The 14,782-nt window shown below is 37.4% G+C and overlaps 1 protein-coding gene across 1 annotated transcript; it reads right to left on the reverse strand.

Annotated features, from left to right (window-relative positions):
* Positions 1–385: 385 nt before the first annotated feature.
* LOC121394609 lies at positions 386–4,462 on the reverse strand. Its single transcript, XM_041566030.1, has 5 exons — positions 3,384–4,462; positions 3,010–3,108; positions 2,545–2,595; positions 863–962; positions 386–693 (listed from the first exon to the last, which is right to left on the reverse strand). Exons 1-5 carry the CDS (start codon positions 3,466–3,468, stop codon positions 411–413), a joined length of 618 nt encoding a protein of 205 aa, XP_041421964.1. The 5' UTR covers positions 3,469–4,462; the 3' UTR covers positions 386–410.
* Between the last annotated feature and the right edge of the window lie 10,320 nt (positions 4,463–14,782).

The following is a 14,782-nucleotide window of genomic DNA, read 5'->3' on the forward strand; positions in this document are numbered from 1 at the left end:
CCTATGCCTGTCAATGTGCATATAAGGTGCGTAAGGCACTGGATACTTTTTCTTGGTGTCTCTATACACCTGTGGAGACGGTGACCCATGTGCCATTAGCCTAAAGGTAGCTCCCCATATTTATGTTTCTCTGTAGCAAGGGTTATGGAATTCCCCTCTACGGTGTGAAACCTGCTTCCTTTTGGGCTCATACACACTCGCTGCTAACCCATGGGTCATGCCTATCCAAACTAAAAATGCTAATATAGGGGCCTGTGCAGATCTGAAACCATGTTTCTACTTGCATTTGCAATATAAGTGACTACAAATACACAACAATGTGAGGAAAACATAGTGATCTGTGATAATTAATCATAGTATATTAAACAACTATATGTTTGTTTGTTAAAGCCAATTAGTGCACAATCTTTCTAGTCCCTGTAAGTAGAAAATATCCTACAATGAAAACTACATTTTATGCTCCTACACACTGAAAAGGAAGAAGCCCCACAATGATCTAAGAATCTCACTGCCCTGATATCTAAAACTGTCTTCAAAGCAAGGAAAGTGTCTTTTTGTAGAAATCTCTTCATTATCTTACCTGATGGAAAATGCATTCCTCTGAGTTGATCCTCGGCACCTGGAAATCTAAGAACTTTTGTGCCGTCGAAAATGTCTTCTTGCACTTCAAGCCATTTATTTGTTGCTATTATCCTATTGATTGAAATAAAAACAATGGCTTATTTTTCTATATATCATATATCTATGAAAGACAAAATGAATAGGAATCAGGGGAGCAACATAGACTGATCAATGTACAGAAATCTGAACAATCAGCCTGTGAGCAAATTGATAGGAGCAGATACTGAACTTACAAACTTACCAAGCAATGCCAACAGCAAGCATTCCCACGGCTATAAAACCGGCCACGATAAGTACACTTAAGACCATGACCTCGGCTAATATTGGCTTGTGAGGGATAACTGCAAAAAAAAAAAATCATATTTAGTAGTAAAACTAACCAACTAACTAACTAAAATGACAGGTATTCTGTGGCTCTTTGGGGAAAAAATTAGTTGTCTTTATTTTCTCATAAAGCAAAAAAAAAAAGTGCATGTATTGTCTGAAACCTTGAGTATTCAGATTTATTAAAGAAATAAACCTGAAAAGTCGACAGAAAAAACTCGGCAAGTAAAGACCTGCGAGGTTGTATAGTCAATGGGAATTTCTCTGTGAAAAAAAAGTGGATGGGAATATTTTTGGGTGCTTTTTGTAAAATAATCTAGCATTAAAGAAAAAATATAATGAGTTTTGTTGGCTTTTTTTCTCCGCATCTATTTATTTATTCTTGAATTTTAATAAATCTGCCCCTATGTGTTATTCTTTATTAGTATACCACTGTAATATAACAAAGGCCTCACCCCTGCTTCCTTTTCACATATAATACATAGAACCTATGTCCAATCTAATTTTAATTAATTATTTGATTTACAGTCTTTTATGTCTATACCTGTTATCCGGAATGCTAGGGACCTGGGGTTTTCCGGATAAGAAGTCTTTCTGTAATTTGGAACTTCATACCTTAAGTCTACTAGAAAAACATATAAACATTAAATAAATCCAATAAACTGGATTTGCTTCCAATAAGGATTATCTATATCTTAGTTTGGATCAAGTACAAGATACTGTTTTTTTATTACAGAGAAAAAAGGAAATGGTTTTTAAAATTTGGATATATTTTTTTATTTTTTTGTATATACTGTATGTATGTGTGTGTGTATATATATGTATATATATATATATATATATATATATATATATAGCACCACCTTTGGAGTTCTGTATATATATATATATTTATACAATTTGGATATGTTTTTGATCGGTAGTGTGTGTGTGTTAACACACCCACTTACACTGATGCTTCTCTTACAGATACAGATATGGGATCCAATATCCAGAAAGCTCCAAATTATACATAGGCCATTTCCCATAGACTCTATTTTAATCAGATAATTCAAAATTTTATAAATGATTTCCCTTTTTCTCTGTAATAATAAAGCAGTACCTTGTACTTGATCCAAACTAAGATATAATTAATCCTTATTGGAGGCAAAACAATCCTATTGGGTTTATTGATTTTTAAGTAGACTTAAGGCATTCAGATCAGAAATACTTAAGGCAAGACTCCTTATCTGGGAAACCCCTGGTCTCTAGCATTCTGGATAACAGATTTAAGTGTTGCCAGATCTTTTGTATTAGTTATTGGTTTTTGTATGTAATCTATATGTTCAGCATATTCACCCATTAACTGTGCAGCGTTGCGGAATATGTTGACACTTTGTTAATATGTGACAATATTAATAATGTAATAATTATCACAATGTCATAACAGCCCCTAATAATAACACATATTATTAATGTACAATAGCAAAGTGCACTCTGCTGTGCTGTGGAATTATAACATAATAAAGCATGTTATGTGGTGATCATTTTATCTTTTTTTCTAATCTGTTTCATACATTAAGATATACTCTAGGATTACTTTATACTTAAGTAACATACGTTTTTCCCAGCCTGTTTTCTCCCTGTAATATCCTGGTTTAGTTAACGGTTCTAGATAAAAGAAAAAAATATATGTTATGTACAGCAATTTCATACAACATAATCTGCAGTCTATATATATATATATATATATATTTGTCCTGGGCCCCTGCCCCTGCAGTAAATCTTGTGTGTTATTTAGAAGTTTTGGCTAGGATCTCTCTAGAGAGAGAGAGAGAGAGAGTGAGATCGTAGCCAAAACTTCTAAATAACACACAAGATTTTCTGTAGGAGCAGAACATGATTTACATAGGAGAAATGGCTCACTTAAAAGCTTCAGGACTCAAATATATTTAAAGAAGAATCTTTAATTGACAGGGGGCCTCAGTCCTGGGAGCCCAGGACAAATCTTATCTGTGCCCTACATTAAATGAGGCCCCTTCTGACATTCTAGCATTTCAATCGAAATCGATGAACACTGCTTACCATCGAAAATTTCTAGAAGTTCGAAAAGTCTACTGGACTCATCATCGCCTTCATTTGGTGTTTCTCTGATTTCTGATTTTATCTTTATGTCATTATTTACTGTAGAGTGAAAAAAAATAATAATTATAATATATAATCATCTGGTATTTGAGATCATTTTAAGTAATCAAACTACTGATATTAGTTCAATATAAAGAAACAGTTGCAAGATGTTAATAAACAAAGACTATGTAGCTATTGTGATTATAATCTGTTATACCCAGTCACAAACATCACTTCTTATCACCTAACTTATTAATATTAATCTTTTCTTAACTGCTCATAAAATAAAAACTTCCACCTAAACATCCTACAAAATATATGGGTTTAGTTACCTTTAATTCTTCTAATTGGAAATCCTTCTATAGTTAAGAATATTGCTATGAATATAATTAGAATATTAAGAATTTTAAAATACATGTTTCTTCTTCTATGATTGATCAGTAATGTGAATTGTTTATCTTGTGCAGATGCTACACCTACACCTTAGTGTGACATTATGACATCACCTTGTTTACACAGCTGTAACCTTGGTTTCGCATTATGACATCATCATCACCTTGTTTACACAGCTGTAACCTTGGTGTGGCATTATGACATCATCAGCACTGGAAAGGAATTATGATTCCAGCTTCCACACACGACATCCTATAGAATTTATAAAACTAAGCAATGAATTTAATTATTCTATGGCTAAGAATAAAACGACTGATATTACAATATAAAGAATCTTAAGGAATATGTTTGAACTTGGTTAGAAATGAGAATGTCGTGTGCAGATGCTAAGCAGACATGTGATCTTGGCGTGGCATTGTGACATCATCAGCACCTTGTGCAGATATAATTATGATTTCAATTCCATATATAACATCCCATAACCAATGCTGCAAAACTCACCAAACTGAAATGCGGGCTTAGTAATTAAAAAATGTAGTAACAGTGAAATCAAATTCGAATAATTTTCTATGCAGCTTTCAAAGATACTGGAATTTAAAAATTACTTTAATTTTGCCTGGGTCTTCTACATAAACTCACCAGCTTTTAGATGCCTAATTTTACATCTGAGTTTTGCACTTAATAAATCTCAAACATTGAGTTTTGCACTTAATAAAATGAAGATTCAGCTTCCGACTGGGGGGTCCGGGCCCATCAGGGCTGCTACATCAGGGGCCCGCAAACCCCCCATATCGTTTGCATAGTAAATTCCCATCCCATGACTAATAGGCAATTAGTCCATTGTTATTTATTATTAGAAATTAATTAACATAGATGTCAATCAATCCCATGTCATGAGGGTAATAACAATCCAGTTGTGGATTTGTTAAAGTCTAAATTCATTTCAAACTCAACACAGGTATGGGACCCGTTATCCGGAAACCTGTTATCCAGAAATCTCCGAATTATGGAAAGGTCGTCTCCCACAGACTCCATTTTATTCAAATAATGCAAATTTTGAAAAATATTTTTTTTTCTCTATAATAATAAAACTGTAGCTTGTATTTGATCCCAACTACAATTTAATTAATCTTTACTGGAAGTAAAATCAGCCTATTGGGTTTATTTGATGTTTACATGATTTTCTATTACACTTAAGGTATGACGATCCAAATTATGGAAAGATCCATTATCCTGAAAGCACCAGGTCCCGAGCATTCTGGATAATTGATCCCAATCATTATAGAGCCCTGTAATATGTTGCATTCATTAACCTGTCAGGGCTCCCAAGCAGCTCTCAGGACTGCTCCCACTTTACCTGTGCAGTCTTATTATGTGATGAAATGCTTTCAATTGGGCTCACAAATACAGAGAGTTGCTTATGCAATATAAGACTTTTCTTATTGATGCCTTATGGGGGTGTCTAACATTGAACTCGTTATTTAACCTTTTATTCTCCTTTAACAGTTTTATGCTAAATGGGACTGCTCACCAGCTCTCTGTGAGGGTGGCTGTTCTTGTGTCGTGTGGGTTAGTTAAATATATCAAAGACTTTATTAAAATATATTAAACACAATCAATATAATCAGTACAATCAATAGCAGGAAAAATGCAGGTGGAAAAACGTGCATGTATTTTCTGAAACCTTCGTTAATTTATTAGTGGAAAAAATGTGAACATTTTTGGGAAAGTGTATTAATAAATAAGCTGAAAAAACCTGTGCAGATTTGGTCAGAGTTTTTTTCAGAAAATATTGAGATAAATTCGGCCTTTGATAAATAACTGATGTAATATCTCTGTTGGGGTGCCCAAATTTATGCACCTGTGTAATTTTGTTATGATGCTAATTGCATATTTTCTGTTAGTCCAAAAAACTTTATGTCACTGCTGAAATACTACTGTTTCCATACGGCATGTTATATATTAAAAGGAAGCTCCGCCAATGATAAACAAAACTCCAAAGAATTAAGAGGGGTTCCCAAACTTTTTCATATGACTGTAATAAATCTCGAACATTCAGGGGCAGATTTACATAGGGTCGAATATCGAGGGTTAATTAACCCTAAATATTTGACTGCCGAATGTAAATCCTTCGACTTCGAATATAGAAGTCGAAGGATTTACCGCAATTAGTTTGATCGAACGAAAAAACATTAGATTGAACGATTAAATCCTAAGGATTTTAATCAATTGATTGAACGATTTTTCTACGACCAAAAAAACCTTAGAAAGCCTGTGGGGACCTTCCCCATAGGCTAACATTGAGGTTCGGTAGGGTTTAGGTGGTGAAGTAGGGGGGCGAAGTTTTTTTTAAAGAGACAGTACTTCGATTATCGAATGGTCGAATATTCGAACGATTTTTAGTTCGATTCAAAGTCGAAGGTCGAAGTAGCCAATTTGATGGTCGAAGTAGCCAAAAAAATCATTCGAAATTCAAAGTTTTTTTTATTCTATTCCTTCACTCGAGCTAAGTAAATGGGCCCCTCAGTGTCAAACTGTGGGGTACAGGCCCACCAGGACTACTGCATCAGGGCCCCCTTCCCCATATCATTTGCATAGCAAATTCCCATCCCACATGACTAATTAGCAATTAGACTATTATTATTTACTATTAGGAATTAATTAACATACAGTAGATGTCAACCAATCCCATGTCATGAGGCAAAAGATACAAAAGTTTCTGAAACTTAATTAAATAAGAGGCTTTTGGCACAGAGCCCAGAATACTCAGTACCTGCACTTACATACAATTGTAGCTATTTAAGATAAGCAGGTATCTTGGGGAACTGTCACTCACAGTGTAAAGGGCAAGTTCACCTTCATTAGGAGAACTGTAACAATACATAAAACATGGCCCTAAAATGCCCAGAAATGTGTTCAAACTTTCCATAAATGGACAAATTTTGTAAAACGGAAATGGTATGTAGGGGGTGCGGTCAATTTTATTTTGCCTCGCAGCACACAGCAGAACTTTTTGTTCCTCATTTAATTCATCAAATGTTGGGAGCTATGTTCTTAGCACTCATTCATTAAGTACTTGGTGCACATAACAGTGCTGGAGGGCACAATGTAGCTCAGTCCTCACTGTCTGCCATAAGGATCCTGAATGGAGTACAGAGACCTGTGTAAAAAAAACAAACATGGTGGTTTGTGTCCATTTCTAAGCTAGGGTACCCAGGCAGCATTAAAAGAACACTGTAGTCACAATTCTACATGTACTCTCAGGGCCAGAGTCTGGTGCCATGGGACAAAATGGGATCTTTATCTGAATGGCTCACAAACATTTAACATACTGGGGCTCATTTATAAACTTTGCGCATAGCATATTTACTTACAAATGCTAGTACTGCTCATGTTTTTTTCTAGCACATTGAAATTTCCCAGGGCAGACATCTGGGGTTAATCCTGGATACCTCCGGAGCAGCAGCGTAACTAGAGGGGGCGGGCCCTGGCGCGGGACGTGCAGCCGGGCCCCGCCCCCCTCCGTACACCCGGAAACGGCTGCATTTACAGCCGCATTTACCTAAAAACACAGTGGTGCACGAGCTGCCGGGGGGCCCTGAGGGGGTGCGGGCCCTGGCCCAATCGCACCCCCTGCTCCCCCAGTAGTTACGCCACTGCTCTGGAGGCAGGTCAAAACAATAGTGTTTGAAGCTCATTCTTCCCCCTTATACTGCCAGGGGTTTCTCCTTACATTGTAAAAAAATGGAGATGTGGAAGCACTCTAAAGGCTAAGTAATAGTATATTTAAGTATAATGGAAGTGCTAGTTTTAATGCACATTCCCTGGTCTCAAAGTTTACAAAACAGGGTTTTTTAGTTACAAAGTTATGATCATAAAGTTGAAAAGCCACCATACCACGTCAAGGTACCAGGGGGGAGCAGGGAATGTGCATTAAAACTAGCACTTCCATTATACTTAAATATACTATTACTTAGCCTTTAGAGTGCTTCCACACCCCTATTTTGTACATTGTATTTTTGCCGGAAGCTGTGGCTGAGCTTCATGTGGTTTTTAATAGCACCCCATACCCCCCCTTAAACTAATGGGGCCCTATACTTTTAAAAATTGGGCGTTGGTTTGGACAATTCCTCTCCCTTAAAAGCCACATACTGGCGGGGGAGGATAGATCCTTTACACTGAAACCAAGGTTCAACAGACACTGATTACACTGAATGCTACTATGCAGTAAGACTTTTTATACTATGGCCGAAAGGCAAACAAGTTAGGGACCGCCATATGGGGTTTACCTTGACGTGGTATGGTGGCTTTTAAACTTTATGATCATAACTTTGTAACTAAAAACCCCTGTTTTGTAAACTTACTTTTGAGACAGGGGACCAGGGAATGTACATTAAAACTATCACTTCCATTAAACATAAATATACTATTACTTAGCCTTTAGAGTGCTTCCACACCCCTATTTTGTACGTTTCTCCTCACATCTCCAGTTTTCTTTTGTCCTGCATAAGAGGAAGGACAGGGATTTATCCCTAGTAACATTTAGTGTCGTTAGCCCTTTTAGTTTTTATTTTCGGGGAGTGTGTAAAGTTTTTCTACACAACTGGGACAAGGCCATCTATATCCTGGGAGTGTTAAACTGGGAAGGCGATTACCAGACACCACATTATACCAGATCTCAGGGACCAATTTTTCACCCCAACATACAGATGTTACACCTGGCATGATGGGACTTGAGACCAACCTCTGGTAGGATTGGGGCTTCTCTGAGGACAAGAAAACCTACAACCAACATGGTGTATCACAGAACTTGGAAAATCTTCCAGTGGTGCAGAGACAATGCCATAGAGTGGAAACAGCAGTCATGCACATCAAGCCACCCTACAAGGATCCCATACCACCTTGGGAGCTCTCCTGGTAACCTATGGCACCACAAATAAGAGTGTTAGAGCCTCCAAGTGAACTATTGCCCCGAGCTAGTGGAGCTCATCAACTTTACTTACAAGCTTAGAAGAAATCTAGGCCAGTCCCATTCTACGAGAGTAGCCAGAACCTCCTGGGCACTTAGAAACATGGCCACTGCCAAGAGTCAAATTTGACTAGGGAGTTATTGAAATTTGATTTGAGTTTTTCAATAAATTTGAGATTTATCATAAGTATAATCCCTATCAAATGGGTGGAGATATCCATGTTTAAGTTACAGTGTACCTTTAAGGCAGAGAGGCAGGCTGGTAGGGTTGCCACCTTTCTGTGTGGCTGAGACCGGGAAGGGGGTGGGGCCATGACATAGATGGGAGTGGCTATGATTTCAGGGGTGGTGCTATGCTGCGCAAATGGCCGATCGCCTTGTCAATCAAGGGAATCCTGCCCGGTTTTCCTTATTTGGATAACCGGGCATTAAGTTTTGACCCGGGCAGCCCTTCAAAATACCGACAGGTGGCAACCCTACAGGCTGGGTAGGAGGCAGGAACAGGAAGTAAGAGGAATGGCATGAGGGAGAAAGCAGAGGAAGGAATGAGAATTGCATTAAGCACACACTGAATGATACAGACATAAATATACCTTAATAGCTATTAATTACATTACTGCTTTTATGGTCTTTGGCTTGTTGGAGGCCAGTGTGACCTACGGAGCGAATCCCTAAATGTCAAAGCAAATCTGCATCTCAGCAACAGATGGTGGTACAACTGATCCCACGGCCACAATTCTATGAAATTCTTCTGTGAGTCTGCCAGGGCTGTGCATACGTTGCCTAAGCAAAGAACGGGCAACACATTACTTGGCACTACTTGATTCCTGGCACTTTTCTTTGTGCAACTTTCTCGGACTGCAAACAGTTCTGCTCTTAGAAATGTGCTGAAATGCGTTTGTCACTGTGTTTTTCTAGAGATAGGCAACTGGCCTCTCCCATAATACCCTGGAACACGACTGTGCCAAATGGGACATCTGACGTCTTTTCAACAAAACCCACAGCTGCCGAGATGTCTCCCACCATTCTCAGTCCAAAATCTAATCCTCTGCCACTGAACTAGAAATAAATCCAGAATATTATTTGTCAATATAATCTTCAAAAATCACACGTTAAAATATACACACTGTACATCACTGGTTAAATCAAGTGAGTGTCGCTGGCTGCCATGTACCAGTCTGTATTAATCCTGAAACTGCTCACAGATTCCAAAGGCTTTTTACTTACCAATAGGATATGTAGAAAGTTCCCTAGAATTACTATAAGAAATTATATATTTGAAATAATGAGTAAAAATCTATTACCTTACTAATGCTATCCCACCAATACGTATTAACAAATGTAAGTACAGGTATGGGTATGGGACCTATTATCCAGAATTCTATGGAATCTATGGGAGAGTCTGAGCTTTCTGGATAACAGGTTTATGGATCCAATACCTGTACTGCCCCATGTAATTCCAAAGAACTCCACGTCTCAATTTGGGAGAAGTGTGATTGCTATATTGGGTCCTTAGCAACACAGAGGTTCCCCGGTTGGCAATGTACCAATTCATCTAGTGATAAGTGCAATGTCGAATTGTGAATTATCCTAACTCGATTCAAGTTTTAATTCGAATTTCGAGATTTATCATAGTCTGATCCTTTCAGAACTCAATTTAGACTATTCGCCACCTAAAACCTGCCGACTTCATATATAACTCAATGGGAAAAGTCCAGGGACAAATTTGGATAAGTTACTAGCCTTCCTGACATTCAAGTTTTTTTCGGAGAAAAAACTCAATTGAGTATAGTTGCATTCGATTCAAATTCGATTAGAGTCAGTAAAATTTGTCTGAGTTTTAGATATTAGATTTTTTTTTTATAAATAACACCCCATTTGAATTTCGAGTATATTTGAATTTAAAAAACTCACATGAATTCAAAATTCGACCCTTCATAAATTTGCCTCTAAGAGCCCTTTTGATACTAAGGAGGAATTGGGAAAAAACCTAGGAGACTAAAAGAGAAACTGAAATAACAGTTGGTGCCTGGAATTATTGCCTAATACAATATTAAGGACTAGGTGGGCAAAGGCTGCATTGGTGCTGGTCATTGTCTATTCAAATGAAATCATTCCAATACAGGACCTAGAACAGTGTAAAATAAGAAGGGGAAAGTCATGCCTAACAAACATAACATGGTCTTTATACACTGACCAGAGGTTGGGAATTGAATGCCAGTAGCAAGAATTTGCAGGCACAGGTATGGGACCTTTTATCCAAAATGCTCAGGACCTGGGGTTTTCTGGATAATGGATCTTTTCGTAGTTTGGATCTTTATACCTTAGGTCTACTAGAAAATCATGTAAACATTAAATAACCCCAATAAGCTGGTGTTGCTTCCAATAAGCATTGATTATATTTTAGTTTGGATAAAGTACAAGCTACTCTTTTATTATTACAGAGAAAAAGGAAATGCGGTTTCCAGATCAGGGATCTGTATATTTTGAAAGAGGAAGCTAACCCTGGAGCAGTTGAATGCATGATACACTGTACTACATGCTGTGTGTTTTTACCATGGTTACCTGATCTACAGATGTTCCAAATCAGCAGTTAAAAGGAATAAAAGCAAATGTCTGAATGGTTGCTATAGGTTACTGGATAGTGATCACCTTTGCCCACGTTATTATATAACCTTGGGGCTCACTACTATCTTATAATAGTATTTGCTACAAAACCCACTTGTATTTACTTATAAGAAAGTGCCCCATGGACATATTGATAATAAAATGCCCAGTATCACATTATTGTTGTAGAGTACCCAGGCAAGAAGGGTTCCAACTGCATTCAGCAGGGCCTCCTTTTTACATCATACATAAGGGAGGTGACTGTGTGTTACAGGCCAGTCAGGATGACGTTTACTTTCGGCTCCTCTCAGTACAATGTCTGTTATATCATCTTCCTTCCTAAGCTGCACCACTGGCAACATCTAACTGCACACGACTCCCACAGCTTAGTGAGCCTTTCAGTCAATTCTCTCTTCCCCTGAGATGTGGCTTTGCAGACATGACAATATATAGCTGACAGGATCATGCAATTCTGCACACTTCTGGCTCCAATGCATTTATTCACTGAAAATACAAATGACCAGGATAGTGTAGCACCCAAATGTTTTCTTTCTTGCTCTGCAGCTCATAGGAAGTGTTTTTTCCTGTGGGTCCAATATCTCAGCTCCCCATCTCTTGTTAAACACTAAAGGGCCTCAAATGTGTGTGTTTTTTTTTCTACTTTGAATAAAGTCACAATTTAAAAAAAAAAACTCAAATGTTTGCTTATGTATTAAAAAATCCTAATATAAAAACCTCGATTGAATACAATTGTGGAAAAAAACTCAAATACCTCGAATTTGTGAGTTTACTAGCTCAAAAAAACTTGAATTTGGAAGTTTACAAGCCCAAAAAACTTTGAATTTGTGAGTCTACAAGCCCAAAAAACGCGAATTTGTGAGTTTAGAAGCCTCAAAAAAAACCTTTGAATTTGTAAGTTTACAGGCCCAAAAAACTTTGAATTTGTGAGTCTACAAGCCAAAAAAATGTGAATTTGTGAGTTTAGAAGCCTCAAAAAAAAAAAAACTTTGAATTTGTGAGTTTAAAAGCCCAAAAAAAACCTTTGAATTTATGAGTTTACAAGCCCAAAAATATTTGAATTTCGCCTAGGACAACCCCAGTTGACTTTTACATAAACTCACAAGCTTTTAGATGTTGAAGTTTTACATTCAAGTCTTTTGTGCTTAAAGGGATTGTTCACCTTTGAGTCAACTTTTAGTATGATATAGAGAGGGATATTCTGAGACAATTTGCAATTGGTTTTCATTTTTTATTATTTAAGGTTTTTGAGTTATTTAGCTTTTTATTTAGTACCTTTCCAGTTTGCAGTTTCAGCAATCTGGTTGCTAGGGCCTGAATTCCCCTAGAAACCACACACTGATTTGAATAAGAGACTGGAATATGAATAGGAGAGGCCTGAATAGAAAGATCAGTAATAAAAAGTAGCAATAACAATACATTTGTAGCTTTTTGGAAGGGTCAGCGACGCCCATTTGAAAGCTGCAAAAAGTCAGAAGAAAAAGGCAAATAACTATAAAAATTAAACAATGAAGACCAATTTAAAATGTGCTTCGAATTGGCCGTTCTATAACATACTAAAAGCTACCTTAAAGGTGAATCACCCCTAAATACCAAACATTTGCATTTTTGTGCAAAAATTTTAAAATTGTGGCAAAAATTTGAATTCCAAAGTTAATAAATCACCCCTAATATTTCTGTATAATAAAACTGTTCACTTTCCATTTCAGGGCTATGTCACTTGACAACTATGGGCTTATTTTTCAAAAATTTAATGTGTGATGTTTTAGTTTTTTTTCTACTTCGAATAAACTCACAATTTAAAAAGACTTGAATGTTTGCTTATTTATTAAAAAAAAACAAATATAAAAACTCGATTGAATACAATCGTGGAAAAAATCTGGAATGCCTTGAATTTGTGAGTTTACAAGCCCCAAAAACTCAAATTTGTGAGTTTTCGAGCTCCAGAAAATTCTAAACTGTAACAATTCAAATTTGTGAGTTTTTGTGCAAAAGAATTCAAATTGTGGCAAAAATTTGAATTCCAAAGTTGATAAATCACCCCCTAATATTGCTGTACTAATAAAACTCTGCTTTTTCCAGTCCATTTCACTTGACAACCAAAGTCCGAACGTGACCCTCCGAGGAATTCTTATGGGCCCAGAGCGGAGGGCTTCCAAAGATTTCTTTAGATGATTTCATTTGATATAATCGAGCGCTAGAACATGTGGCTCATAAAATATTCATCCCCAACTACACACACAACGTTGCAAATTACTGGTCGATTTAATGAAAAGTAACTGGACGTTACAACCTATTTATAGAGGGACATTTTTCCATTCGAGAAAAAAAATAAACTAACCATATTAAACAGCCTGGGAAAAAATGAGCCACAAGGGCCGCACATCTGTGTTTATTTCCCAGTTGCTATGCTGGAGAAAGGAGAATAAATTTGGAGGGGAAAAAAAAGAACTTTGCTACACAGTCAAAGCACAACTTTGATTACAATGAGGATATTGGTCAGTGATGGAAGCTCAGCGAGGCATTTTCAGACTATAAACGGAACTGGCCTTTTAACAAACAGCACAGGCACCATCTATACTGATACTAAATTTAGTACAGGTATGGGACCTGTTATCCAGAATTTCTGGGACCTGGGGTTTTCCAGATAATGGATCATTCTGTAATATGGATCTTTATACTTTACACAGACACACGGGCACCAACAATGTGGAAATGCAAGGAGTGGCGTTAGAGACAAGTACATTTAATGAATAGTGTTGATTTGAGTTGCATTATATGTTGGAAATCCAGAACTCAAATAGGAAAAATATATTTAAAAAAATTATATATAAAATATACACACACTAAACTGTATGGCCAAAAGTATGTAGTCCCTTTGCTGCTGTACAAGACTCTACTCTTCAGGGAAGGGTTTCCATTAGATGCTGGGACATTATTGGTGCATTTTCTTCCACTCAGCAACAGGAGCATTAGTAAAGTTTCAACACTGATGAGGATCGAGCAGATGTCGCAGTTCCAAACTCATTCTCTATGGATCTTGCCGTGTGTATGTGGTATTACTGTCATGAAACCAGGAAAATGTTTTCAGAAACTGCGGCTTTTAAGCAGGAAGCACAGAATTGAATTGTTCACTGTAGCCTAAGGCTGGGGCCCAAACGAGTCAGATTACAAACTGCAGAGAAACGCAGGCTGAGAACCCGCTGCTACCTTCTGCCAATGTGTCTGCACCCAGAAACGTTACCTAAACTTGGGTGCAGGCAGATGATTAGGATTTCGGAAATTCATAATCTCGCGTTGCACCAAGCAGATGTAATGTTTCCGGGTGCAGGCACAGCAAGCAAAAGGGCATCAGTATGAATGTGTTTGTTTCTCCACAGGCCGAGATCTGACTTGTGTGGCCCTAGCCAAGCCTGTAAAGGCAAAAAAATAAAATCCCATTTTTACTTTCTTTAATGAAAAAGAAATCTATCTCCAATATAATTTAAAAAAATGTGTACCGTTTTTATAATTAACCCGACTGTATGCAGTGAAATTCCCCCTTCGTTTTACTTGCTCTGACAGCTGCAGATAGGAAACTTCCGACTGTCCCTAGCTGCTCTGCAGGGAAACAGTTATACTTTCAAACAGCAGGGGGGACCCCCCTCCCTTACTTCCCTGACCTCAAGCAGCTTTGTTTGTTTCCCTGTAGAGCAGCCGGCGACTGCGTAGAGATTTGTACTCGCAGACCCAGGGCCGGATTTA

This window comes from Xenopus laevis, chromosome 6L, assembly GCF_017654675.1.
Source record: "Xenopus laevis strain J_2021 chromosome 6L, Xenopus_laevis_v10.1, whole genome shotgun sequence".
Classification (NCBI taxonomy): Eukaryota; Metazoa; Chordata; class Amphibia; order Anura; family Pipidae; genus Xenopus; species Xenopus laevis.